At 39.2% G+C, this 26,059-nt stretch overlaps 1 protein-coding gene across 2 annotated transcripts in view; it reads left to right on the top strand.

Moving 5' to 3' along the window:
• SAY1 (Ubiquitin-like superfamily protein) overlaps nt 1–26,059 on the top strand; it is a 40,523-nt gene that overhangs the window by 9,398 nt on the left and 5,066 nt on the right. For both annotated transcript variants that reach the window (XM_088950332.1, XM_088950333.1), the window contains 9 exons: nt 491–552; nt 638–1,199; nt 1,273–1,356; nt 1,441–1,562; nt 2,948–3,203; nt 3,306–3,485; nt 3,567–3,731; nt 10,956–11,099; nt 11,520–11,576. In XM_088950332.1, the coding sequence (XP_088806458.1) occupies nt 491–552; nt 638–1,199; nt 1,273–1,356; nt 1,441–1,562; nt 2,948–3,203; nt 3,306–3,485; nt 3,567–3,731; nt 10,956–11,099; nt 11,520–11,576 (1,632 nt within the window). The remainder of the gene's footprint in view (nt 1–490; nt 553–637; nt 1,200–1,272; nt 1,357–1,440; nt 1,563–2,947; nt 3,204–3,305; nt 3,486–3,566; nt 3,732–10,955; nt 11,100–11,519; nt 11,577–26,059) is intronic.

Genomic DNA, 26,059 nt, shown 5'->3' with positions numbered 1-26,059 from the left:
TACCTAATATTCGGTAAGGGTAATAGATCTGAAGATGCTGTTATCGCCATCATTCAGAGTATTGAGATACTTGATACTTAATTTTTTGAGTGTCAAGCATCTAATCAGCTTGATACTTATTTTTTTTTAGTTTTTCAGTTCCATACTTTGTAATGTATATTATCATGATTATTATAATTTAAAACTATTAAATAAACCTGGTTCTAAGTATTTCACATATTGATGACCCTGAAAACTGATATGTATTGTATGATGCACACCGGCATGTTGTGATACTTTGAACCATGGTTATTACATTGTTTACTTCTTGTGATTGGCTTTTTCTTTTACAAAACATCTGTCACATGCCTGTCCTTACTTTTATACCTTCCAATCTGCTCAACATTCTTTGTTGTTGACCATTTTGTTTTATCATTCTGATGTTATATAGCTTCTTGTTGGTAACTTTACATAAAATTTCTTCATTCTTATACATCTGATTAATAATCAGGAACATGGTGGTGATCTCAATGAAGCAATCAATGCACATTTCAATGAAGGGGATAGAAATACGTATGTAACATTGTGACTTTCTTCTTCGTCTGGCCCCTTGATACACACCTTCTCTTTCCTAAGTTCTTAACTTGTGATTTTCCAGCACACGCCAAGCATCTGCACCTGCTCATCAAAATGATTTCATGGACATAGATGATCCTCATGAAGTTGAACAAGAGGGACCTTCTCCGCTTTTATCTGCTTTTAGACATTTGAGCCAGTTGAATAGAAGCCTTTTTGAGGGGGGGGATAATTTTCCCAGCCATGCACCCTTTGTTTCTCATCCAAAAGAGGTCAGGGAGATTCCCATAGAGGTCAAGGATGGGAGTAACCAGGCTGGTTATTCTGGATCTGGGCCTACCATTGAGGATGTCACTGGAACTGCTCATGCTCATGGCCCAGAAATTCGTGGCAATGTCATAATTGATGATGAAGAGAATGAAGATATTCCTACTGCTCTTCCTGACCATATTGCAGGTCAGAATGAAAGACAACATAACTTTTCAGCTGGCAGTCTTCATCAGAGTGATTACAGACCGAGTGCTCCTGCGGTAGACAGTATGACTGACAATAATGATATAGAAGAAGAAATGTTACAAGCTGCCATTGAAGCTTCTAAGCGGGAGATTCAAGAGCGCTACCCCAATCAACAAAGTTCTCCCAATGTATGTAAAAGTAACCATGGCCATTGTTTTCCACTTCCCCATTTTATCTTGACCTTTTTCTAACTTGATGCAGGACTCATCTGGTCCTGGTATTGAGCCAAGACAGTCTCACCTGGAAGATGCTGACTTTGAACGTGCAGTTTCATTGTCGTTGAAGGTTCTTCAATTTTGCCATTTGTTTTCATTTTTGCATTCCCTGTTTCCATATTAATGCTCCCCTTTGAACATGATTTGTTTTTAGACAGCGGAGCAAGAGAAAGCATTGCGCGAGCAAGAAGGGCTGGCCGTAACAGCACAGCAACCAAGTATTTTTGGACCAGCTGATGTGGAAGAGTTGGGACCAGTAACAATGGCAAATGGAAGGTGTATATCTTTTATTGCTTTTGTGCATGTTTCTATGCCTTTATGCATTATGCTCTGCACACATGTACACATATAAGCAATGTTTGGAAAATCATAATTGTATTGTAAATTAAAAGGGGGTTTGAATTAAATTGTGTCATAAATCATAGTTTTTTTTTTTTTTTAAATTTTCTAGAAGTCATAAAATATAAAGAGATACTGGAATTTCTCAAAAACTGGAAATTTGTCTTTGCATCAACTTCAGCTATAGGCATCACATGAATATGTACTAGTGACAATTCTTAAAAAATGGAAATTTATACTAATGGCCAACCATTTAATTGTTTCAGAGTTAAGAAAAAAAAAAGAAAAAAACGTTACTGTTCTCTAATCTCTACTGACAAAATGCATAAAGAACACTAAAACAAAGGGCTTCAACAAAGAGGGCGTGTAGAATAGAATAATTCAAGAAAAAATTATGTCATCTTCATGTGAACAAGAATTGAATAAACCAAGACAACTTGTATAAGAACTGAATAATTCAAGAATAATCATACAGTTTTTTCATATTCGTGTTGCAAGTTCAGTTTAATATCTCAGAATGAGAACAATATTGTACCAAGTTGAAAGCCAAAACATTTTTCGCAATCTCAATATGGATTAAGAATGTTATTCACTTTTTGGCTTCTGATGTTATAAGAAGTGGACGAAACAAGATTCTATTAGAGAACAGTCTGTAATGTACTGGGATAGCCAAGAAAACAGAGTCAATCTGAACAACTAAAGAGTCATCGAAACTAACCATGCTTAGATATGCTAAAAAAATTACATTAAAGTTCTGTTTTAGAACAATAATGTAACCACCTATGAGAAAAAGTGCAATACTTTGTTACTAAAATCATGGCATATGTTGAATGTTAGGAAAGTCCTAGAAAAATTTAGGTGGAGCTCCTTTTATATCACATAAAGGTCATTGTTGCATTTCTCACGTTGAAGCAAAAAAGGTGATGTATGTGAAGCACAAAAAGAGAAAGAAGCTAAAAAAATCAACATACCTGTTTGGTAACATGCACATACCCCCTCATTAAATAAAAATAAAGTTTAAAATAAGTCTTGAAATGTCTTTTACTCTTTATAACTGTAGTCATACTAAATCATATGATTCGATCATGTCCTGGCTCACAATTCAACTCAACAATTTGCTCATAAATCATATGATAATTCCAAAGAATAGTTTTATCTTGTAATTTAAATCTTTTTAGTTGCAATTCTATTTGAATCATACGGTTTTAAAAACATTGCATATAACACTGATCTATAGGCATCTAATCTTGTTTGAAGGTTTGGGTAGTGTTCTATTACACTATTTGCGTTCTTGATTTGTGGTTTTCTTTTCTCTGGTGGAGGCAAGGGTTTGGTTCCTTTAACAGGGGAACCTCTGGCCAATTTAATCTGGAGGCAGGAAGCTCATCTCTCCAAGATGAGGCTGAGGATGTGGAAGAACTGCCATTGGTGAGGCACAGATCAAGACGGGTCTCATCAGGATATGTGGATTCTGCAACAGAGGTTCAAGAAATTGCTGATAGTCCACCTTCAAGTCCAGGACTGCAACATGTTGGTTCTCATCCACAACGTAATGGAAACACTTTCCACTCAGATGAGGTATCTTCCATATGTATGGTCATTTTTCAGTACTAAATTGCACATTCAGGCTTTTAATATGTGTATACTAGCTGACCATCTTACATTCTTATTGGGATGAAGTGGGGAGGTATATCTTCAGAGGAACATGATGAAGCAGTTATGCTTGAGGCTGCACTTTTTGGTGGAATTCCTGAGGGAACTGCTTATCATTTTTCTAGAGATATGGGTCCTTACCCTCGGCGTGTACCCCGTCCTCCATCCCCCACATTGGCAGCACAGCGTTTACTACGAGAACAACAGGTCTTCCTTTCCTTTTGAGTGACAATGTTTATATTTATGTTATAATTTGTGGTACCATTAATGACAAAACCATGCTTGCAGGATGATGAATATCTTGCATCACTACAAGCAGATAGAGAAAAAGAATTGAAGGCCATGCAGGAAGCTGAAGCTCGCCGTTTAGCAGAACAAGCTGCCAGAGAAGCAGCCCTTGAAGAAGAAAAACGTAAGGAGGAAGAATGTAGGAGGAAATTGCTGGAAGAAGAGGTAGTGCCAATTGAATTTCTGAGTCATCCATCACTTAAGATGAGTGGTTACTTTTGAATATATCTCTATAGATTTGTGTGCTTTTCTTTTTTGTGGCTAAAGGGGGATGGAAGCGTGGGTGTGGTGGAGGGAGGGAAGTAAAGTGTTAGCATATTTGTGATTAATTCATAATGCTCTAGTCTATAGATTTTCTGTAGAGCAATGAGGTGAAATCTCCTTTGCTTAAAAAAGAAAAAAATGATGTTCAGTTTTACTGATCAAAGAAAAAGGACTATCATGCTTATTTGTTAACTCCTGCTTTATGTATATTCAGAATGTGCATATCTTTTTGCTAGCCCTCTTTGTAAGTAAAATTCCTTATTATGATATCAAAGTTGTGTGCCTAAATTCACAAATTGAGAATGATCTTTTGAAATATCATCCATCTCATTGTGTTAAATGTTTGAAAAGATCTGATGAAGTAGAGAAACACACTAAAAGTATAAATTTGTTCATAAAGTTTCATAGATTGTTATAAGAAGTATAATTTTACATTTAAGACTAAAAAAAAAATCAAATAAGGCATTTATCTGTATCCCTTTGTCTTTTAGCCATCTTCTCTTCTATATGTCTTTCATTCAATTGCCATTTGGCTTGTTTTAACTATATGTTTTCATTAGATTAAGAAACATCTTTTGTAGTTTTTTTTTTTTTTTGAAATATAGTGAATTAGTACATGAATCATATGTAGGATATTAAGTTGATTGTCAACCATGAAAGTTCTATTTGTCCTTTAAGGAAAAAATTTTCAAAAAGCTTCAGCGAATTTAACATAATATCAGAAAGTCTCAGTGGTCTTCTAAAATTTAAATCTTAGTGACTTAATACATGAATCACATTTAGGGTAGTAAATCGATCATTAACTACAGAATTCCTATTTGTTCTTTCAGGGAAAAATTTTCAAAATATTAGAAAGTTTCAGTGATATTCTAAAACTTAAAATCTTAGATGTATAATTTATCAATGAAAGTATCATTAATATTTTTGCAATGTATTTGAGCTGTGAGGCAAAAAAGATGAGCCTATGTCTTCCTTCTTGTTACCTTCTTGCTCAAGTGCAGTCTCTTCCTGGAGTAGGGTTTAGAAGGGGTCTCAAGGATGCTGAGTTGAGCAGTGTTTCAGTTTTACTTGATTATTTGGATGGTGTATTCTTGAACCCTTCAAAGTCAGATTATAGGATCTGGTATGTTGATTCTTCAGGTTCCTTGTCCCGTGCTTCTTTCTTCTTGGCCTTGACCCATCCTTTTGACAGTTCAGTGATGGTTTTTCTGGTTAAGGAGGTTTGGAACAAGCCTATTCCTTCTAGAGTTAGTGGTTTCTGTTGGGAAGTCTTAGTAGAAATCACTAGTTGCAGATTTAGTCGAGTTTCTTGTAAAAGGAAAGAGGAGGAAGATGAAGATTTCAACAGTAGAGAAGAAAATAGTAGGAAGTCAACCAGGATTGTAAATTAACCCTAGCCACCAACCTCTCATTATATTTATACTTAACTTAAAGGATGAGATATTACAAGGATGCCCTTGGTAGGGTGGCTACTAATATAGCTGAATAGTCACAACTTATAAAAACAAAAACTAATGGGCATAAAGCCCAACAACTTCCTAACAAAATAAAAAACAACTCGGACCAACTCAACACTCCCCCTCAAGTTGGGAGAAAATGTGACACATTCCCAACTTGCGTAGATCATGGTCTAATTTGTTCTTTGCAACACCTTTTGTGAGAACATCAGCGAGCTGCAGATCAGAAGTAATGTATGGAAGACAAACTTCTCTAGAAGTTACCCTTTCTTTGATAAAATGTCTATCCATTTCAATGTGCTTAGTTCGGTTATGCTGGACTGGGTTGTGGGCAATGCTAATTGCTGCCTGGTTATCACAGTATAGCATCATAGGTTTTTCTGCCTATACACCAATTTCTTCTAACAGGGAACGGATCTAGAGAAGTTTTGAAACTCCATGTGCCATGATCCTGTATTCGGCTTCAACACTGGATCTTGCCACCACTGTTTGTTTCTTACTCTTCCATGAGACAAGGTTACCCCCAACAAGGGTGCACACTCTTGAAGTTGATCTCCTGTCATTGAGGCATCCTGCCCAATCTGCATCTGTATAAGCCTTTAGTTTCAACTGTCCATGATCAGTAAACAATACGCCTCTGTCCAGGTGTCCCTTTAGATAAGCAAGAATCCTGTCAACTGCCTCCCAATGCTGGACTCGTGGAGCATGCATGTATTGACTTACTATACTTACTGCATAGGAAATGTCTGGTCTTGTCATGCACAAGTATAACAGCCGATCCACAAGTCTCTGATATCTCCCAATGTCCTTTACTAGTTCACCTTTTGATGCATTGATTTTATGGTTATGATCAATAGGGGTGCTGATTGCCTTTGTTCCAAGCTTCCTTGTCTCTTGAAGAAGATCCAAGACATACTTCCTTTGAGAGAGAAAAATTCCATGTTTTGATCTTGCAACTTCAATGCCTAAGAAGTATCTCAGTTCTCTAAGATCCTTAATTTCAAATTCTTTATGTAGGTTCCTTTTCAGACCATCAATCTCACTCGGATCATTCCCCGTGACAACAATATCATCCACATAAACAATTAGGACTGACACCAAAGATCCCCTTCTCTTCACAAACAAGGTGTGATCGGATTGAGTCTGAGTGTAGCCAAAAGCAATCAAGGCCTTTCTGAATCTGTCAAATCATGCTCTGGGAGATTGTTTCAAGCCATAAAGTGACTTCTTAAGCCTGCATACCTTTCCCTTTTCAGTATCATTGTAAAAGCTAGCAGGAAGATCCATATACACTCCTCTTTCAGATCCCCATTTAGGAAAGCATTCTTCACATCAAGTTGAAACAAGGGCCAAGAGTATGAGGCAACAAGAGAAAGAAGTATCCAAACAGAGGTCATATTTGCAACTGGTGCAAATGTCTCTAAGTAATCAATGCCATAGGTCTGTGTGTACCCTTTTGCAACAAGTCTTGCCTTGTACCTTTCTATACTTCCATTTGCCTTATATTTTACTGTGTAACCCATCTACATCTAACTGTCTCCTTGCCTTCTGGTAGATCCACAATGTCCCATGTCTGATTCTTAATCAAAACTGCCATCTCTTCCTGCATAGCTGTCTTCCACTTAGGTTTGGAGAGAGCCTCACTAACACCGTTGGGTATAGACACCGAGTCAAGAGAGGAAAGAAAAGCATGGTAGGAAGGAGAAAGTCCACTGTAGGATAAGTACTGTAAATCACAATGAGCAGTACACTTTCTCTTCCTTTTTCTAAGAGCAATAGGGAGATCAGGTTATCTGTAATAGGGTTAGTAGAATCAATGGGAACTGAAACAGTAGCGGGGCCAAGAGGAATACCTGAATCCATGTCAGCCAAATTTGGAGTCTCCAAGGAATCGACAGGAAGTGATGTGAGTTCTGCTGTAGTGGAATGAACCTCCTTGTGAAGTCTGTCATAAGTAATGCTGAGAAGCAGAACACAAAGGAGGTGGCAAGGTAGGTGACATAGGGTGGTGGTCAAGCACAGGAATAGACACAGGGACTGGAACTGGGAGAGGAATAAACTGTTGACTCACTTCCCCAAAACACTCCCCCTGAGAAGGATTCTTTGAGAAGAAGTACGTGGATTCAAAAAAGGTGACGTCCATGATAACATATCGGCTCCAAGAGACTGGATCATAGTGGCAGTACCCTTTTTGATTCTTTGCATATCCAAGGAAGACACACTTCTTTGCCTTGGGATCAAGCTTTGAGCCGTGAGAACCAAGGATATGTGTGAAGCAGACACACCCAAACACCCTGAGAGGAATATGAAACATCTACCCCTGAGGAAAAAGGAGACTGAATGGGGTGCTGAATCCAAGTATACGAGAGGGCACCCTGTTAATCAGATATACTGCTGTGAGAACTGCATCACCCCAAAACCGAACTGGAACTGTAGATGTGATCATCATGCTTCTTGCAATCTCAACAATGTGTCTGTTCTTCTTTCTGCAACACCATTCTGCTGTGGACTGTAGGGACAATCGCTATGATGGACAAAACCATATTCTAACAGATATGAGACAAGGTGTCTTTCAAAATATTCCCTGGCATTGTCGGATCTGAGCACCTTTATTCTTGTTCCAAACTGTGTTAGCACCATCTGATGAAATTGCCTCACCAAGGATGGTACTTCATCGCGGGATCTCATTAGGTAAATCCAAGAGTATCGTGAGAAATTGTCCACAAATAAGAGAAAATATCGATAGCCTCCCATAGAAGGAACATGGTAAGGGCCCCACACATCCGAATGAATAACATCAAAAGAAGAAGAACATCTTTTATTACTAGGTTTAAATGAATGTCTACAATGCTTTCCAAGTTGACAACTTTCACACTCTAGACTTGACAAACTAACAAACTCAAAAAGTTTTGGAAACAAAAAGCTTAAAGAATAAAAAGGTAAATGGCCCAAACGATTATGCCAAAGCATAATTTGACCCATAGACCCTGACTCACTATCCTTGTTGACATGATGACTCTGATGAGGAGGAAGTACATCCAGGAGGTAGATTCCATTCACTTCATGACCACTCTCAATCGTCCTCTTTGAGTCCAGATCTTGCAAAGTACAATGACCAGTTGAAAAAATCACTGAGCAGTTCAGGTTCTTAATCAAACTACTAACATATAACAAATTAGTGCTCAATCTGGGAACATGAAGGACATGGGGTAGAGAAATAGAATCACTAATCTTGACAGATCCCTTCCCAGCAATAGGAACATGGGATTTGGGTCATGTGTTAGGCTCCAGAATCTATAATCCAAGGAGGTCCCTCCTTACCTGAAGTAGAAACATAATTTGCAGTGATGTGTGAACTACCTATGTGAGCAAAGGAAGTAGAGTGGACTCCACTAGTGCCACTTGTACCTTGCTGTCCGCTTGCGGCTGAATTGGAACTGGCTGTATCCCGTTGGTTTAGAAGTTGCCCATCCCTCTCAAGTTCGGCCTTTACTGCAGTAGCTGCAATGGACTCTAGAGCAGCTGTAGTAGGAGGGGCCAGAATGTCACCAGTAACTGCCATGTGTGCATTTCCCTTCTTATTTTTCAATCTAGTCGGCACAAGATGTGGGTGAAGCCTCCAACAAGTATCTCTTGTGTGTTTAGGCTTCTTACAGTTGTCACAGATCAAATCTCTTTTATCTTCCTTCTTGATTTCATTGCCACCTCGATCTCCACTTTGTTTAGGTTTCACAACACTTACCATGGCAGATTGATCAAAAATAAGATTTTTCATCACCACATCTCTCCTGCACTCCTCCCTTGACACAAAGCCATATGCCTGGGAGAGAGTAACACTGTCCCTGGAAAGAAGATGCTATCGTGCAATATCATACTCAGGATTAAGGCCAACAAGAAATTCAAACACCCTATACTTCTCTAGATGTTTCTGATAGGTAGCTGCATCCTTAGTGGTTTCCCAAGCAAATGTCTCTAAATGGTCAATCTCCTGCCACAGGGTTTTAAGGGCTGAAAAATAAGCTGCAACATGTCTATCTCCCTGCCTTATTGAAATAATATGATTTCTCAACTGATAAGCCCTAGAAACATTCTCCCTCTGTGAATAGGTTTTTGCAACCCCATCCCATATTTCCGTAGTTGTATTTGCCCATAAAAAAATTTACTTATATGGGGCAACATGGAATTATACAATCAAGTCATCACCATATAATTCTCATGTACCTACCGGGAGTTGCTAGTTTCGGGTTTCACCTCTTCACCAGTGATATACCCTAATTTCCCACGAGCACCAATGGCCATCTTTGCAGATTGTGACCATTCTAAGTAATTTGCACCATCCAACCTAACTGTAGTAATGGTCCCAGCTCCGAAAGGGTCTTTAGCACCTCCTCCCACTTGTCCCATTTCACTCCCAGGCTTATTTTCAACTCCGTGGCCTTCCATGCTTCTGAAAAAGTGTAAAGAAAATAATTGAAATTTGCAACAAGATCAAACAAAACACTTTTTGGAACCAACAACACCTTTATGGTGTCCTAGACTTTCTTCCCACAAAAGATTCATTTTCTGTGGGATGGGAGAAGAGAGAGAAGAGGCAGCCGCTCTCTCTAGAAGCCTCTAAATCAGGTAGGACTTGAATTGCCCTTTACAGAAAACTCCAAGGAACCCTAAAAAATTAGGGTGCCACTTCCTAGGTCAAAATTGAAGAGTCCAACAGAAACATGACTCTTCCCCTTTCTCCAAATTTTCCTGATTTTGATGAGAAACCCTAGACCAGCTACAGGGCACACAGATCCACAAAAAAAAATCAAAAAAACTGGGCTTACCTGAGAGCTTGGATCAGCCTCTTAAATCACCCCTGATTTAAGTATGGTCCTGTACAGCAAGATGTTGTACATGTATATGCCTTTTAAGGACCCCCAAATAAATCCACCCCCCAAAAAGAAGCAGAGAATATATCATCCTTAAATACATTGTGTCCAGATAGTCAACTTTTTAAAACTTCTACTTCAAGATTAATCACCCCTGATTCTCTTGATGATTTCTCCTAAAAAATTCTGGTGTTCCTTCCATACCATATAGGCATATAGCCCATGTAACCACAGCTGGGACAGCCAACCAGCAGACTTTCCCTTTCCTAGTCATATTTGCAACTTGCCACTCCTCTAAAAGATGCTTTGCTGAAATCGGAAAGCACCAAGCAAACTATGTAGGAAGAGAAGGGCAAACTAGTTCCTATATTCAAAATTTTAAATATTTTCTTACTTTAGGGCATGTTGAGTGATGACAAGCTTGCAGTTCTGTGCAGTTAAGAATTTTGGTTTTGGAATGCTTACTGGCCAAATTTGTACTTTATAGTTGCCTATATTGCTTAAATTTCCGATGGTTATATTACTTAAAATTTTTCTAAACTTCTCAATCACTCTCTGGTGCCTAAGATATGGTTTGCCACTCACATTGTGATTGTAGTTGCATCTTGTTTTTGTCTTCAACGATTTAGATAATCTTAACTTCTAATTTCCATTTGTTGATATTGGTTACGAAATTGTACCTAGTGTGATAGTGCCTTCTTGAAAGGAAAGAGAGCTCCTCTTTGGAAGGGAAATGCACTAGTTTATATTTTTTTTGTCTGGTTTAAGTAGTGTTTGACCATGTCTGTCATGAATAATAGGAGTTTGAGAGACTTATAGCTGCCAAAGAAGCTTCTCTTCCTCAAGAACCTCCTTCAGATGATGAGAATGCTGTGACTCTTCTTGTTCGGATGCCAGATGGAAGTCGTCGTGGTCGTCGTTTTCTGAAGTCTGACAACCTGCAGGTATATTGTAGCATTTGTATGCTTTTGCATATGTTCAAGAAAGGAAATTGTCTGCCTGTTCCCAAAAAAGAAAAAAAGAAAAAAATATTCATAAAAATAGAAGAAGATGTTGGTACTCTACTGATGCTAATTTCTGGAGATGACAAAGAACACTTCAATGAGTTTACGACGAGCCAAAGTATCTTCAGTTTTATAGTTTTTTTCTACATCTTTTGTTTCTTTCTGATAAAAGAAGTGGCTTAAAGACTGAAGAGAGTGGTGCATTTTGGTTCTGTCAGTTGTGTTAATTACTTTGCTTTGAGATGGTGGGTGGCCACCACTTCTTTGAGATGGTTATGAGTGGAATTTTTCCAGTTAGAAGCTTCATTGCATCTTCTCTTGGCTCAATTTGACTGATGCTTTTCTCTGGGTCCATTGCAGTTGCTTTTTGATTTCATTGATGTGGGTAGAGTGGTTAAGCCTGGCACGTACAGACTGGTAATTTTTCTTTTGTGCATTCAAGTACCTGTTGAATTAGTATCTTCGTGCCTTGGTAAACCTTTTTAGGGTATATAGTTTGTATTGGGCATCTAGCACTTATTCACACATGTATGCTTGCACTTCATACTTTTAAGCATTGGTTTTGGCAAGGCTCATGGAAAGATGTAATAATTGTTTATTATGTTTTCAATATTTATGGATTGGCTGGTAATGGATTATGGATGTGGGTTTTGTGTTTTGAGTCATGGGATCCTGATATGGAACAAATCGTTGATCCAGGTATAGGTATGGGCTTATTAGGGCCGCAAATTGTATCAATTTGTCCAAATTCTAATTCGATTGTATGATTCTATCCTATTAAGGGTGAACTGAGTTCTCTCTATATATAATTAGATCAAATTTGGATTCAGACTTAAGTCAAATCTAGTAATAGTTAAATATATATGTTCGTATCTACATAAAATTTATATTATATCTATTGGTAAAGTTGGTTTGAAATTGAATGTTGTCTATTTACTAAAAGAGTCATAGGTTTAAGTCTGAAAGTAGTTTTCGGTCCAATTTAATCATGATATAAGTAGAAAGCTTGCTGAATTATAAAATATGAAATAAAAGGAGTTTCTTGAAGAAAGAAGGAAGAGAGAAGGAGAAGAGAAGAAGAGAAGAAGAGAAGAAGAGAAGTTGAAAAGAAAGGAGAGCAATAATCTGGCCGCTCCCTTCACTTATTATTTATACTAAAAATAATAGAGCATTACAAAGACAATTATGCCCTTATAGGGCGACAGGACATAAAACAACATATGCGAGACACGAAAACATAATAAAATTTGGACTCACATAACTTCTGTGGTCCCCACCTCCTATCTAACAACTAACATAAACATCTACTTAGAAAAACATCATAAAACTAATTAATCTTCAACACTCCCCCTCAAGTTGGGAGTAAATGTCACACATTCCCAACTTGTGTACATCATGTTCAAGCTTGTTCCTTGCCACCCCTTTAGTGAGAACATCAGCCAACTGCAACTCTGAAGAGACATATGGCAAACAAACTTCTCCAGTTGTCACCCTTTCTCTTATAAAGTGTCTATCAACTTCAATGTGTTTTGTCCTATCATGTTGAATTGGATTGTGAGCAATATTGATTGTAGCCTGATTGTCATAGTTTAACATCATAGGTTCTTCTGCTTTCACCCCAATCTCACTCAAAAGAGATCTAACCCAAAGAAGTTCTGAGACACCATGAGCCATGAATCTATACTCAGCCTCTGCACTCGACCTTGCCACAACCGCCTGTTTCTTACTCTTCCAGGAGATCAAGTTTCCACCTACAAAGGTGCACACTCCTAATGTAGACCTCCTGTCATCTAAGCATCCTGCCTAATCTGCATGTGTATAGGATTCTAGCTTCAGATTCTCATGATTTGAAAAAATAATACTTCTGCCATGGTGTTTTTTCAGATATGCAAGTATTCTCTCAATAGCTTTCCAGTGCTAAACCCGAGGTGCATGCATGTACCGACTCACAACATTGACAGCATAAGAAATATCTGGTCGTATCATACACGGATACAGTAGTCGGCCCACCATTCTTTGATATCCCCCCACAATCCTTTAACAACTCACCATCCACACCATTAATTCTGTGATTTGGATCAATAGGAGTGTCTGCTGGTTTGGTCCCCAGCTTCCCAATCTCTCGTAGTAGGACAAATACATACTTTCTCTGTGAAATGAAGATCCTGTGCTTGGATCTTGCAACTTCAATTCCTAAGAAGTATTTGAGCTCACCAAGATCTTTGATCTCAAATTCTTGCTGTAATGATTTTTTGAGATCATTAATCTCCTCTAGATCATTTCCTGTCACCACTATATCATCCACATACACAATTAGAATTGACACCAAAGCATCTCTCCTCTTCACAAAGAGGGTGTGATCAAATTGTCTATGTGTATCCAAAATGGATGAGTGCCCCTCTGAACCTGTCAAACCAAGCCCTAGGTGACTGTTTCAGTCCATACAGAAATTTTTTGAGTCTGCACACTTTTCCTTTATCAACATTTTCATAAAAGCCCGTTGGAATGTCCATATATACCTCCTCCCGTAAGTCACCATTGAGAAAAGCATTCTTGACATCAAGCTGGAATAAGGGCCATGAATAGGTGGCTGCTAGAGATAAAAGAATACGAACTGAACTCATCTTAGCTACTGGTGCAAAGGTTTCTAGATAATCAACACCATAGGTCTAAGTATACCCTTTTGCTACTACCAATCTTGCCTTGTACCTCTCTATCTTGCCATCAGCCGTATATTTCATTGTGAATACCCATGAACATCCAACTGTCTCCTTGTCTGGGGGAAGATCAACTATTTCCCAAGTATGGTTTTTGACCAAAGCATCCATCTCATTTTGCATGGCTGTTTTCCACTCAGGTTTGGAGAGAGCCTCAATAACATTCTTGGGTATAGACATAGAATCCAGGGAAGAAAGAAAAGCACGGTAGGAGGGTGATAAGGCACTGTAGGAAAGATGTTGTGAAATGCAATGGGATGTACACTTTCTCTTCCCCTTACAAAGTGCAATGGGAAGATCAAGATCAGTGGGATCAGTTGCAACAATGGTGTTAGGGACATGAACATTATCATCAGAAAATATAGCAGGCTCAGGCTCAAGAGGGATACCTGGAACTGTATCTGCCGAATCTGGAGTTTCAGAAGGACTGATAGAGAGAGGTGTGGGTTGAGGATGTGTGGAGTCAACCATCATTTGCCAGCGCTGATATTTCTGTGAGGCTGCCTGTAGTGGCTCAGGTAATGAAACTGGAGGTGCAGGTGCTGGCTGAACCGATGAAGGCACCAAAGAAACAGGAAGAGGAACAGATTGTGAGTTCTCCCCAAAACTCTCCCCTAGAGGACAATCACTCAAGAAGGTGGATTCAAAGAAGGTAGCATCCATTGTGACAAATCTGCTCCTCGACACTGGGTCATAACAGCAATACCCCTTTTGGTTCTGAGCAAACCCAAGAAAAACACATTTCTTGGCCTTAGGATCCAATTTTTTGCGATGATGGCCAAGAGTGAACAAAGGAAACACAACCAAAACGCTTAGAGGTATATGAAATATCTCCCCATCTAGAAAAAGCAAACTAAACAGCACCTTAAACTCCAAAGTCCGTGAAGGGACACAATCAAATGCACGACTGTAAGAACTGCATCTCCTCAGAACTACATAGGAATTGAAGCACACACCATAAGACTCCTTGCCACCTCCACAATGTGTCTGTTTTTTTCTCTCAGCAACTCCATTCTGTTGTGGCGTATATGCACAACTGCTCTGATGAATTACCCCATGTTCTAGGAGATACGTGGTAAGGTCCTTCTCAAAGTATTCTCTGGCATTATCTGATCTAAAAACCTTAGTTCTCACTCCAAATTGTGTGAGAACCATCTGGTGGAATTGTTGTACCAAGTTAGGAACCTCATCATGTGATCTCATCAAATATATCCAAGAATGTCGTGTATAATCATCCACAAGCAAGAGAAAATAAAAAATCCTCCCATGGAAGGGATATGATATGGCCCCCATACATCAGTATGAATAATATTAAAAGCAAAAGTACTTTTTTTATTACTTGGTTTAAAAGACTATCTACAATGCTTTCCTAACTGACAACTCTCACACCCCAAAGTAGATAACTGAACAGACTCAAACAACTTTGGGAAAAGACATTTCAAAGAACTAAAAGAGAGGTGTCCCAAGCGATTGTGCCAGAGCATAATCTGGTTCACGGACTCTAACCCACTATTACTGCTACTGCTAACATGATGGCCCTGATGTCTCAGAATCTCATCCAGAAGGTAGACTCTATTCACTTCACGACCACTCCCAATCATCTTCTTTGACTCTAGATCCTGTAAAACACAATTACCAAGAAGCAAGGTCAGGGAACAATTCAAATTCTTTGTCAAAGAACTAACAGACAGTAGGTTGGTATGAAGTTTAGGGACATGTAAAATAGAAAACAGAGTTATATCATTGGTCACTCTAACTGTCCCTTTCCCAGCAGTGGGAATATGTGAACCATCTCCTGTAGAGACTCTGTCTCTACCAGAACACAACTGATAGGAACTTAAAGGGTAGGGGCATTAGTCATGTGCTCAGATGCTCTTGAGTCTATAATCTAGGGAGGTCCCTCGTTACCTGAAGTGGATGCAAGATTTGCAGTTGCATATGAACTACCTGTATGTGCAAAGGAAAAGGTGTAGTTGGCTCTTGCATTCTGCTGTCTATCTGGAAGGCTAGTGCTAGGTGAATCTTTCTTACTCATAAGCTGTCCAAACCTCTCAAATTCCGTCCTCACTGCTGCTACTGCAATGGATTCCCAATTAGTTTGGGAAAGAGGGATTGAAGAGTCTCCTGTAGTGGCTACATTTGCATTTCCCTTCTTGTTCCTTATCTGGGCAGGCATAAGATTTGGATGAAGCTTCCAGCAAGTGTCCTTGGTATGTGTAGGCTTCTTGCAATAATCACACACCAAGTCCTTCTTATCTTCCCTTCTAGTTTCACCACTCCCCATGTCTCCATTCGGCTTAGGTTTTGTAGTACTAGCCATAGCCGACTGGTTGATCCTAGGCTATCTCAGCATTACATTCCTCCTACTCTCATCTCCAGAGACAAAGGCATAGGCTTGAGAGAGTGTCACACCCTCCCTAGAAAGAATATGCTGCCTAGCAATGTCGAATTCAGGGTTCAGCCCTGCCAAGAACTAAAAAACCCTATTCCTTTCTACTAGTTTGTGATAGGTTGCTGCATTATTTACACTTTCCGATACCACAGTTTCTAAGTGATTTATTTCCTGCCATAGGGTTTTCAGCATGGAGAAATACACAACAAGAGGTTTTTCTCCCTGTTTCATACTTATCACTTGATTCCTTAACTGATAGGCTCTAGCTTCATTTTGTTTCTGAGAGTAGGTTTCAGTCACTCCATCCCAAATCTCCTTAGCAGTATTAGCCCATGGGAAATTTTTTGCAATATGAGGTAACATAGAATTACACAGCTAGGACATTACCATGTAATTCTCCTACATCCATCGGGAAGAGTCTGTATCAGGTTTCTTCTCCTCCCTAGTGAGATACCCTAATTTTCCACAGGCACCAATAGCTATCTTAGCTGATTGTGCCCACTCCAAATAATTTGTGTCATCAAGTTTTATTGTAGTAATGATCCCAGACCCAAGAATATCACTACTACCTCCAACACCCAGTCCCACGGTACCGGTAGTTTCATCTCGGTATTTCAACTCTTCATCTTACTTCAAACAGTTCAACAGTAAGAAAAAATAGATTGGAAACCTTTCAAAAACAATTTAATATCACACACAGAAACAAACCCTTCCGGAAGAAGAAAACCCTAGATGGAGAGAAATCTCTCTCCTCCCCACGTCTCCCAACAGAGATGAGTGAATCGATCACTCCAGGAGGCTAAGAAAAATCCAGAAACCAAACCACACTCTTTAGAAAATCAAAATAAAGCTAACAATACCTGGACGCCCAAGATCAGATAAAAAACAAAGAGTCCAACTTTTCTGGGACTCTTCCCCGTACTCCAGTTTTTCCTGATTTTGATGCCGAACAATAGATCACCTTCTTGATGACTTGATCCTACCAAAAAATCCAAGAACTGGGCAATCTACAACGGATCGATCAGCCCTTTATTACTTCATGCAGTTGGCTGATCTAGGGCTGCATGAGAATGCTTCTAGAAACCCTAGCCGCCACTCTGATACCAAGTAGAAAGCTTGCTGAATTAAAAAATATAAAATAAAAGGAGTTTCTTGAAGAAAGAAGGAAGAGAGAAGGAGAAGAAGAGAAGAAGAGAAGTTGAAAAGAAAGGAGAGCAATAATCTGACCGCCCCCTTCACTTATTATTTATACTAAAAGTAATAGAACAGTACAAAGACAACTATGCCCTTATAGGGGGCATGACATAAAACAGCATATATGAGATACAAAAACATAATAAAATTTGGACTCACATAACTACTGTGGTCCCCACCTCCTATCCAACAACTAACATAAAACATCTACTCATAAAAACATCATAAAACTGATTAATCTTCAACAATATACAATTAAAAAGGCTTTTTATTAGTTGTTTTGTTAATAATATATAATATTTTATTATTTTTGGTTTGTTTTATTAATGGATTTCAATATATGAATTCAATCAAATGCGATCTATTGGATGGATTATATCCAATTTGATCATTAGAATCTAAATACAAACAAATTGAATTTGGATCTAGTACACTGTTTTATAACAGTGAAGTAGCATGACTGTAAATCTTATTGCTTTGTCTTTGAGACTTTGAGTGAATAAGTTTTTAAGGAGGTTGTGGACTCCTTATTGGCTGAAGTTGAAATTGTGTAGATTACTACACCCTTGAATATTTAGTCCACTAAATAACACAGAATAAGTCATTCAGTTCAGTAACTTAAGATGTTATCAAATGGCCCCTAGGTATATACTATCTGATTTGGTCTGTTTGCAGCCCTAGGGCTTATTTATTGGACTGGTTATTGGCTTGTCTTGTGTATGGGTTTGGATATTATGGGCTTGGGCTTTTGTATGGGTTTCACTATAGGCTTAATGTTCAACTTGTCTTTTATAGGTTTGGATATGACTGAACCATTTAGAGGCCCAAGTAATGGTCCATTGAGTGGCAAATTTAGGCTGGTTTGTACTTTGGAGTGTGGAACTAATTTAAATGCCATGGTATGCTCCTGCATCAAATATGTATGCAGAGGAAATACTATTCTGATGTCCTTGATGTTTTATTCTAAACTCATATAGATCGTATTCAAGCAAAATGGTAATCATCATCATTATCATCTAAGTCTTGTCCCAACCATGTTTCTGGTATGTAAATCTTGCTCCACCATTCCATTCTGTTTAGTACTATAAAATTTTCTTTGCTGATAAAAAAGGGTCCTTGAATCATTTTTCACTACTTCAGTCCATGTCCTTTTTGGTCTTCCCCCAGATCTTCTAGTTCTAGCCCCTTCAACTTGTGAAATTTAACGTCTTTTTACTGGTGCTATAGCCTGTAAATGGTCCTCTCAGCATGTGCCAAAACCATCTTAGGTTACTTTCCTCATTTTATCACCTATTGGAGTTACTCCTATGTTTCTTTAAATACATTCATTCATCATCCTATTTTTTCTAGCTTTCCAACTGATTAATCTCAATCCTGGTTTCCTTCTTGCCTTTTATGAGATGGACTCCTGGACCAAGCATATGAGACTATTTGCTTCTTCTTTCCTTAGGTGGCCTAAGAAGAGGGGCAAAGTATTGTAGAGATGTTGAAGATCTGTCATTTGTTGGACAATATGGGAAGAGAGGAGCTCACGGATATTCTCTGAAAAGGAAATGAGCAAAGAGGCTGTCATTGAAGCAATGCCCATAGAGTTTTGTAGTGGGTAAAATCTCTGGAGTTGTTTGAACCTACAGGTTTGTTGCTTACTAACAGGAAGAAAGTGGCTATTTCAGCATCAGTCTGAGTGAAAGCCAGCCCCCTTTGGTCCACACCAGCTCCAGCCTCCAGGGTTCATCAAGCTGAACTTCAATGGAAGCAGTGAAGGCAACCTGGGGCCTTCAGGCATAGGAGGAACTTTTAGAGATGAAGAGGGGAAAATTATTGCAATGTTTTCTGGTCTTATTGGGGTTGGTGATTCTCTTAGAGCCAAGGTCATGGCGGTGATGGAAGGGGTAAAGACGACCAAGGAGTTGAATATTCAAAAGCTAATTGTTGAAGGAGACTTGAAACTGGTTATAGGATGGCTGCAAAAGATGAATAGCAATCTTTGGAAATTTGCTAATGAAAAAAGGGAGTTTGAATGGGTAGCTTGGGGAATAGAGATTTAGCTTCAATGGGTGAAGAGAACTGTTAACTCCTTTGCAGACGCTCTGCCTAATCAAGGGGTGGGAAGGGAACAATTATTTTGGGCAGTGTTGCAATTGTTTTTCTGTTTTCTTCTTGGGGAGGGTTAAGAGATTTTGTTTTCTCCCCTTTGCTTCCCTTGTAATTTCTTTTTCTCTAATTAATCAAAAGTTTCTGTTAATGATAAAAAAATCTCAATCCTGGTTCATAATTTTGATATTGATGGAGACTTTGCCACGCATAGAGGAGAACATTTTAGGGATATTTTAAAAAATCATGGAAATTTTCTGAAAACATGGAATTAGTTAATAAACCTTCAAGGAACAGTTAGAAGAAGTGTAACTGCACCCTTAAGGCTTACAAATCAAAGAAGATAAGATTGAGGGGGCAGCTTCAGTAATTGAGTTCAAGTCTATTAGTCTCACCACTAGTCTGTACAAGATAGTGGTCAAGGGTGCTTCACTTGGTGGTGTTGTTAGAATAGGGGCCTTTTGTCAAAGATAGACAAAATTTTAGATTAGACCCTTATAGAAAATGAGGTTGTGGAGAATTTCAAAAAATCACGGACGAAAGGTTTTTGTTTTCAAATTGTACTTTAGAAAGGCATATGATCATGTTGACCGGGGTACCTCCAATGGGTGATGAGTGATATGGGATTTGAGCAAAGGTGGATAAGATGGATTATGGGACGTTTAAGAATTACCCACTTCTCAATACTCATTAAAGGTTCTCCAAAGGTTTTTTTTTTAAGGCCTCTAGGGGTATTAGACAAGGAGATCCATTGTCCCCAATCTTGTTTATTTAGGTGGTAGAAATCATTAACAAGCTGTTAAGGAGGGCATATGAGAGAAGCATTTTTAGAGGGTTTAGAGTGGGCAGATTGAACCAAGTTGTCTCACTTGCAGCTTGCTGATGATACCTTGATTTTGGGGGAGTTTAGGGATGTTCACTTGTTCAGGATCTGAGAGCCCTTGGGAGAACTTTGAAGATAGCAGAAAGAGTGACAAATTTGAAGATTAATTTGGCCAAATGTAGCTTGGTGGGCCCACAAATGGAGGATAGGGAACTTGAGGAGTGTGCAATGATTTTGGGTTGTGAAATAAGGAAATGGATGATTAGTTATCTAGGGGGCAATCCTTGTGATGTGTCTTTTTTTGGGAGGCGAATCAGGTGCTTATTGAGAAGTTTATGAGGAGATTAGACAACTGGGGGACCCACCTCTCAAAGGGAGGTAACACTGGCTTTGAAAAAATAGGTGGCAGATTGACTTTTAATTAAATCAGCCCTATCCTACCTAGTACCTTCCAATTTATTTCTTGTCAGCTTTCAAAGCCCCCATGAAAGTCATGCAAAGAATCGTAAATATTAATAGACTTTCTTTGGGATTCGGGAGGTGAAAGATCACCTAATGAATCTGTTGCAGGTTTGCAAAGTAAAAGGGGAGGGTAGCGTAGGGGTCGGGAGGGTGAAAGAGAAAAATTTGGCTCTTCTAGGCAAGTGGTTCTGAAGATTTCCTAAAGACAATGAGGCACTGTGGCATATGGTAATTGAGAGTATTTAGCCCAATTTCCAAACTTTCTGCAACACATAAGGTATGCTAATGTTTCCGGTTCTATGGTAGAGTTTTGGGAAGACACTCGGTGGGAAGACTATACCTTCCTCACGCCTTCCCAAGAATTTATAACATCTCCAACCTTAAAAGCAAACCCATTATTGATGTAGTGTTCTAGGATGGGAGAGGGTGGGTGTAGGATTTGGGTTTAAGGAGGGCTTTGAGAGAACAGGAAATGGGTGAGATGACCTCCCTGCTTGAAATCCTTCAACAACCTTTGTCCTTCAGTGGTGGAGGGGAGATTGTGGAAACCTGATGTTAATGGCAATGGGTGTCCTTCTTGTTTCTCCTTTTCTCAAACTTATAATCAGCTCATGAAGTGAACCCATTTCCAATAAAAGAAGTTTGGGGTAGTCCTATTCCTCCTAAAGTTAGAAGTCTTCTGTTGGGATGCTGCCAATCAAATCATTAACACCTTTGAGAGGCTCCAACGGAAGGAGAAAAACGGGTGCCTCTCCCTCATGTATGCGCCCACTGTTGGAGGAGTGGGAAGCCTCAACTTCCTTTACATCCTAGGTGTGGGAACTTTTCTATCCTTGGCTGGGTTTGTTTCTGTGGCCCCATCAGATATCAAAGATCTGTTTAGCACAAGCTGGTTGAGGTGCATCACAAAAAGACAATATTATGGCAATGTGTGAAGGGAGCTGACAAGCTGTGTTATGAGGGCTATGGAATGAAAGAAATGCTAGAATTTTCGAGGAGAAATCAAGAGTGGTGGGGGAATTGATTGAGCTCTATGATGAGAGCAGCTCATTGGGCCTTGGTGTGTAAGGAATTCAAGGGTATTTCCCTCACTGGCCTTTTAAGAGGTTGGGAAGTAGTTACTGATTTTCAGACAAGGAATCTGAAAAGGGTGGTCAATTGGTGTGCACCTATAGAAGGTAAAGCCAAACTCAATTTTGATGGTTGCAGCCTTGGGAACCCAGGAGAATCAGGTATTGGGGGTGTAGTCAGAGATCATAATGGACACATTCTGCTTAGCTATTCTGGCTCCCTAGGTGTTGGGACCTCTCTAAGGGCTGAACTGCGTTTGTTTCAGGGGTTAAATCTGATGAATGTGAATGAAATGAAAAATGTGTGAGATTGAAGGAGACTGCCAAACTCTAATCTTTTGGGTGAAGCAACAAGATGTGGTTCCTTGGAAAGTCAGGCCTTTGGTGAAATGGGCACATTTTTTGGGTTTCTTATTTGATAGCTCATTCAACTGGATGCTCAGAAGTGCTAATGGTCTTGCAGTTTCTTTAGCTAGGGCAGGTGCGTTAAGAAACCAGCTTGTTGGGGAAGTCTAGGGCTGGGTTATAACCTGTTATTTGTTTTTTTTTGCTGTATTTAGTATTCCTTGTATATAGGAGCAGATATTCTATTTCTTGTGATGGGTTTAGAGGTGTAATTTGGGCCATGCCGGGCTGGCACGGTCTGGTCTGCAACTTTACTCCCTCTTTAGTGCTTAGTTTATGATAGTGTTTATTATATTCCTTAAATTTGGCTTCACCCACTTTTTTAACTTTATTGTTTTGTGTTTTTGTATTTTCCAACTTTTCTACATTTTTAATCTTTTGCCAATCTTTATTATTTATCCATATTGTTCTTTGCGGAACTTTTATGGTCATGGATGATGATTTCTCTCATGTACCATAGTTTTTTTTTTGATAGATAAAATTTCATTAAGAATTCATTGTGAACAAAATAAAGATTGTTACAAGCATCCCACCGGAGATGTGAGGTGCAGCCTCACCCTTTAAAAGAAAAGAACAACACAAAAATCATAAGTGGGTCCAATACAACTGATCCCTAGTTACTCCTTGTTTGGCTAAGCAATCAGCAAATGAATTAGCCTCCCTTCTCACCCATTGTATGATTAAATTCATATGTTGTGTTGCCCATTTGAATTTCTTCAATTCGTTTCTATAGCACCATATCATTGAATCTATTTCTCTAAGCAAACCCACCACCACCATGGAGTCCCCTTCTATCACCAAGCACTCCACCCCTATCTCTCTTGCAATCTGTACACCTTGTAGGACTACATACAGTTCAGCCCTTAAAGAGTCTCCATTTCCCATTGGTCCTTTGTGTAGTGCTCTCAGATTCCCATCCTTGTCTCTAATGGTTCCTCCAATTCCAGATAGTCCCGGGTTGCCTCGACTATTCCCATCAAAGTTTAGTTTCATGAAGCCTTCCATGGGTGGTGTCCAACTCAGTTGTGTTTTAGCCTTTTGTACTGAATTATAAGCTATTGAAAGCCAATTCCTCCAATTGTCATCAAAGGAGAAACTTTTAAACAGCTCCACAGTTTGTAGCCAATGTATAGTTCTAGCCAAAACACAATCCATAATTTGCTGCTTACTTCTCTCCTCTTGGAAGATTCTGGCATTTCTTTCTTCCCATAAAGTCCAAACCACTGCTGCTCTAGCACATCTCCACATCATTCTTCCCCTTTTCTTTGGCCAAGTAAATGTAGATGGATCAAACAACAATTTAATCTCCAATGGCATATTCCACCTGCACCCAAATAAAGAGAAGATCCACTTCCAAATTTCTGCAGTAAAAGAACAGGAAATAAATAAATGAAAACAAGATTCACCATTAGACTCAAACAGAGTGCACCGATTCGGGGAAATACTCTAAAAAGGCCTCTTCTTTTGCAAATAATCCAAAGTGTTAATTTTCCCATACATCACCTCCCAACAAAAGGCCTTGATTTTAGGGGGGGGACCGGCTGAAACCAAACTTCCTTCCAAGGAAACAACAGAGAGGAAGAGGACTAGTAAAGAGTTTTAAAGAAGGAGGCACAAGAGAAGAAACCTTTAGGATTTGGTAACCAAACTCTCCTGTTTGGTTTAGAGGGTTCTAGGCAAACTTTTTCTAATCGTAAGAGAATCTCTATCAAACAGGAGGCTTCGTCATCCCTTAGCCCCCTTCGAATCCCAAAATCCCAATAAGATTCAAAGGTGAAGTAAAAAGGACTAAAAAGCTCGAAATCATCGTATTTTGTATAAGGAAGGAAACAAGTCCTTTAGGGGTCGGTCATCAAGCCAAATATCTTCCCAAAAACGGATTAGGTTCCCTAAACAAGCATCGTACCTGATAAAACTGAGGAACTGAGAAAAGCACGTTGTGGATTGCTTTCCATGGTGTTGCCAAAGTAGCCCGACGTGATACACCAGCATCCCAACCACTTTCCAATCTCCCATGAATATTGTCCACTACTTCAGCCCACAAATTTTCCCGCTCAAGTGACCACCTCCATAACCATTTTCCTAATAGAGCTATGTTTTTCTTAATCAAATTCCCAGGACCTAATCCACCCTCTTCCTTACTTTTGCACACAATACCTCAATTGATTAAGTGGTCTTTTCTTGTCTCTCCTGGCTCCCAAAGGAAATCTCTCATAATTTTTTTCTAACTTCTTTTCTTCCCTTGGAGGGATCCTAAAAACAGAGAGGAAATAGATAGGTTAGTTAGTCAAAGTAGATCTTATCAAGGTAATCCTCCCTCCCAAAGAGATGTAACTCCTCTTCCAAGTGGCTAGTCTCTTACCACATCTTTCTATAATTGGGTTCTAGAATCTGCTTTCCTTAGGGTTGGCTCCTAGGGGAAGTCTATGTAGGTTAAAGGCCAAGGGGTAATCTGACACTCTAAGCACTCCGAGGCCAGACTTAGGACACTCTCTCCTCCATATTATTCCCTGCTACACAACTTTTGTCCAAATTGATTTTCAGATTGGACACCTTTTTGAACCTTTGAATAAGTTCTTTTAGTTTCCTCACACTCCTAGGGTCTCCCTCTTCACAGAAAATAATGATATCATCTGCAAATTGGAGGTGAGTAACTGGGGCCCTGTTTCTGCCCACTCTCCATCCCTTAACTTCATCGTCCCTATCTGCCTTAGAGAGGAGACTACTAAAAAACATCTGCCACTAAAGTAAAAAGAAAAGGGGAGAGAGGGTCTCCTTGCCTTAAACCTCTACAGGCTGGAAAGAAATCTCTTACCACTCCATTAAGAATGATGGATAAATGACAAGACCGAACACATCCAAATACCCAATTGCACCACCTCTCCCCAAACCCCCGTTTTCTAAATCCAATTTGCATACAAATCCTTCCTTCCTAGATCTTTTCATTTCTTCTACACATTCATTTGCTAATAGGATCTGATCCAAAATTTGTCTCCCTTGAACAAAGGCTCCTTGGAACTAACTTATGAGAGAGGGGAGTATTTCTTTAATCCTTGAAAACAGGACTTTGGCTATTATTTTGTAGGTACCGGTCACCAAACTAATGGGTAAAAAATCCTTAGGTTGATTGGCCTCAGGTTTTTTGGGAAACAAAGCCAAGAAGGTAGCATTGACTCCACGGCTAACAATATTTGTATTTGAGAATTCCTTGAATACTTAAAGCAAATCATCTTTCAAAACTTCCTTACAATCCTGATGGAAAGCCATTGTGAAGTCGTTTGGACCCGGTGCTTTAGATCTATTCATGGAAAATATTGCATTTTTTATTTCCTCCTCCTCAAAGTCCCTTTCCAACCATCTTGCTGCCTCCTCTTCCAATAGGGGTCACTCTAGTCCTCCTAAGTTCAATCTCTCCTCCAAAGGTCTTCTATAAGGGGATTTGAAATGGTCCACAAAGGTTCTAGCTATATCATCCTTATTAAATATCACTTCCCCATTAATTTCCAATATAGCCACAAAGTTCTTATGCCTTCTACCATTGGCCATCGCACGGAAGAATTTTGTATTTCCATCCCCCTCTTTTATCCACTTATGTCTTGACTTTTGTCTCCAACAAATTTGCTCTTTACTAAAAGCTTCCTCCAAATCTTTCTTCAATTTCCATCTTGGTTCCCTTTCTTCCTCATTAAGAGCTCTCTCATTCTCCAACTTGTCCAATTCCTCAATCTGAGATGTGAGGGTAA

The sequence above is a fragment of the Nelumbo lutea genome, chromosome 6 (genome assembly GCF_056320005.1).
Source record: "Nelumbo lutea isolate HS-2025 chromosome 6, American lotus-T2T, whole genome shotgun sequence".
In the NCBI taxonomy this organism is placed as follows: domain Eukaryota; kingdom Viridiplantae; phylum Streptophyta; class Magnoliopsida; order Proteales; family Nelumbonaceae; genus Nelumbo; species Nelumbo lutea.
The sequence above is the reverse complement of the archived record's forward strand: the minus strand, read 5'-3'. Positions and strand labels throughout refer to the sequence as shown.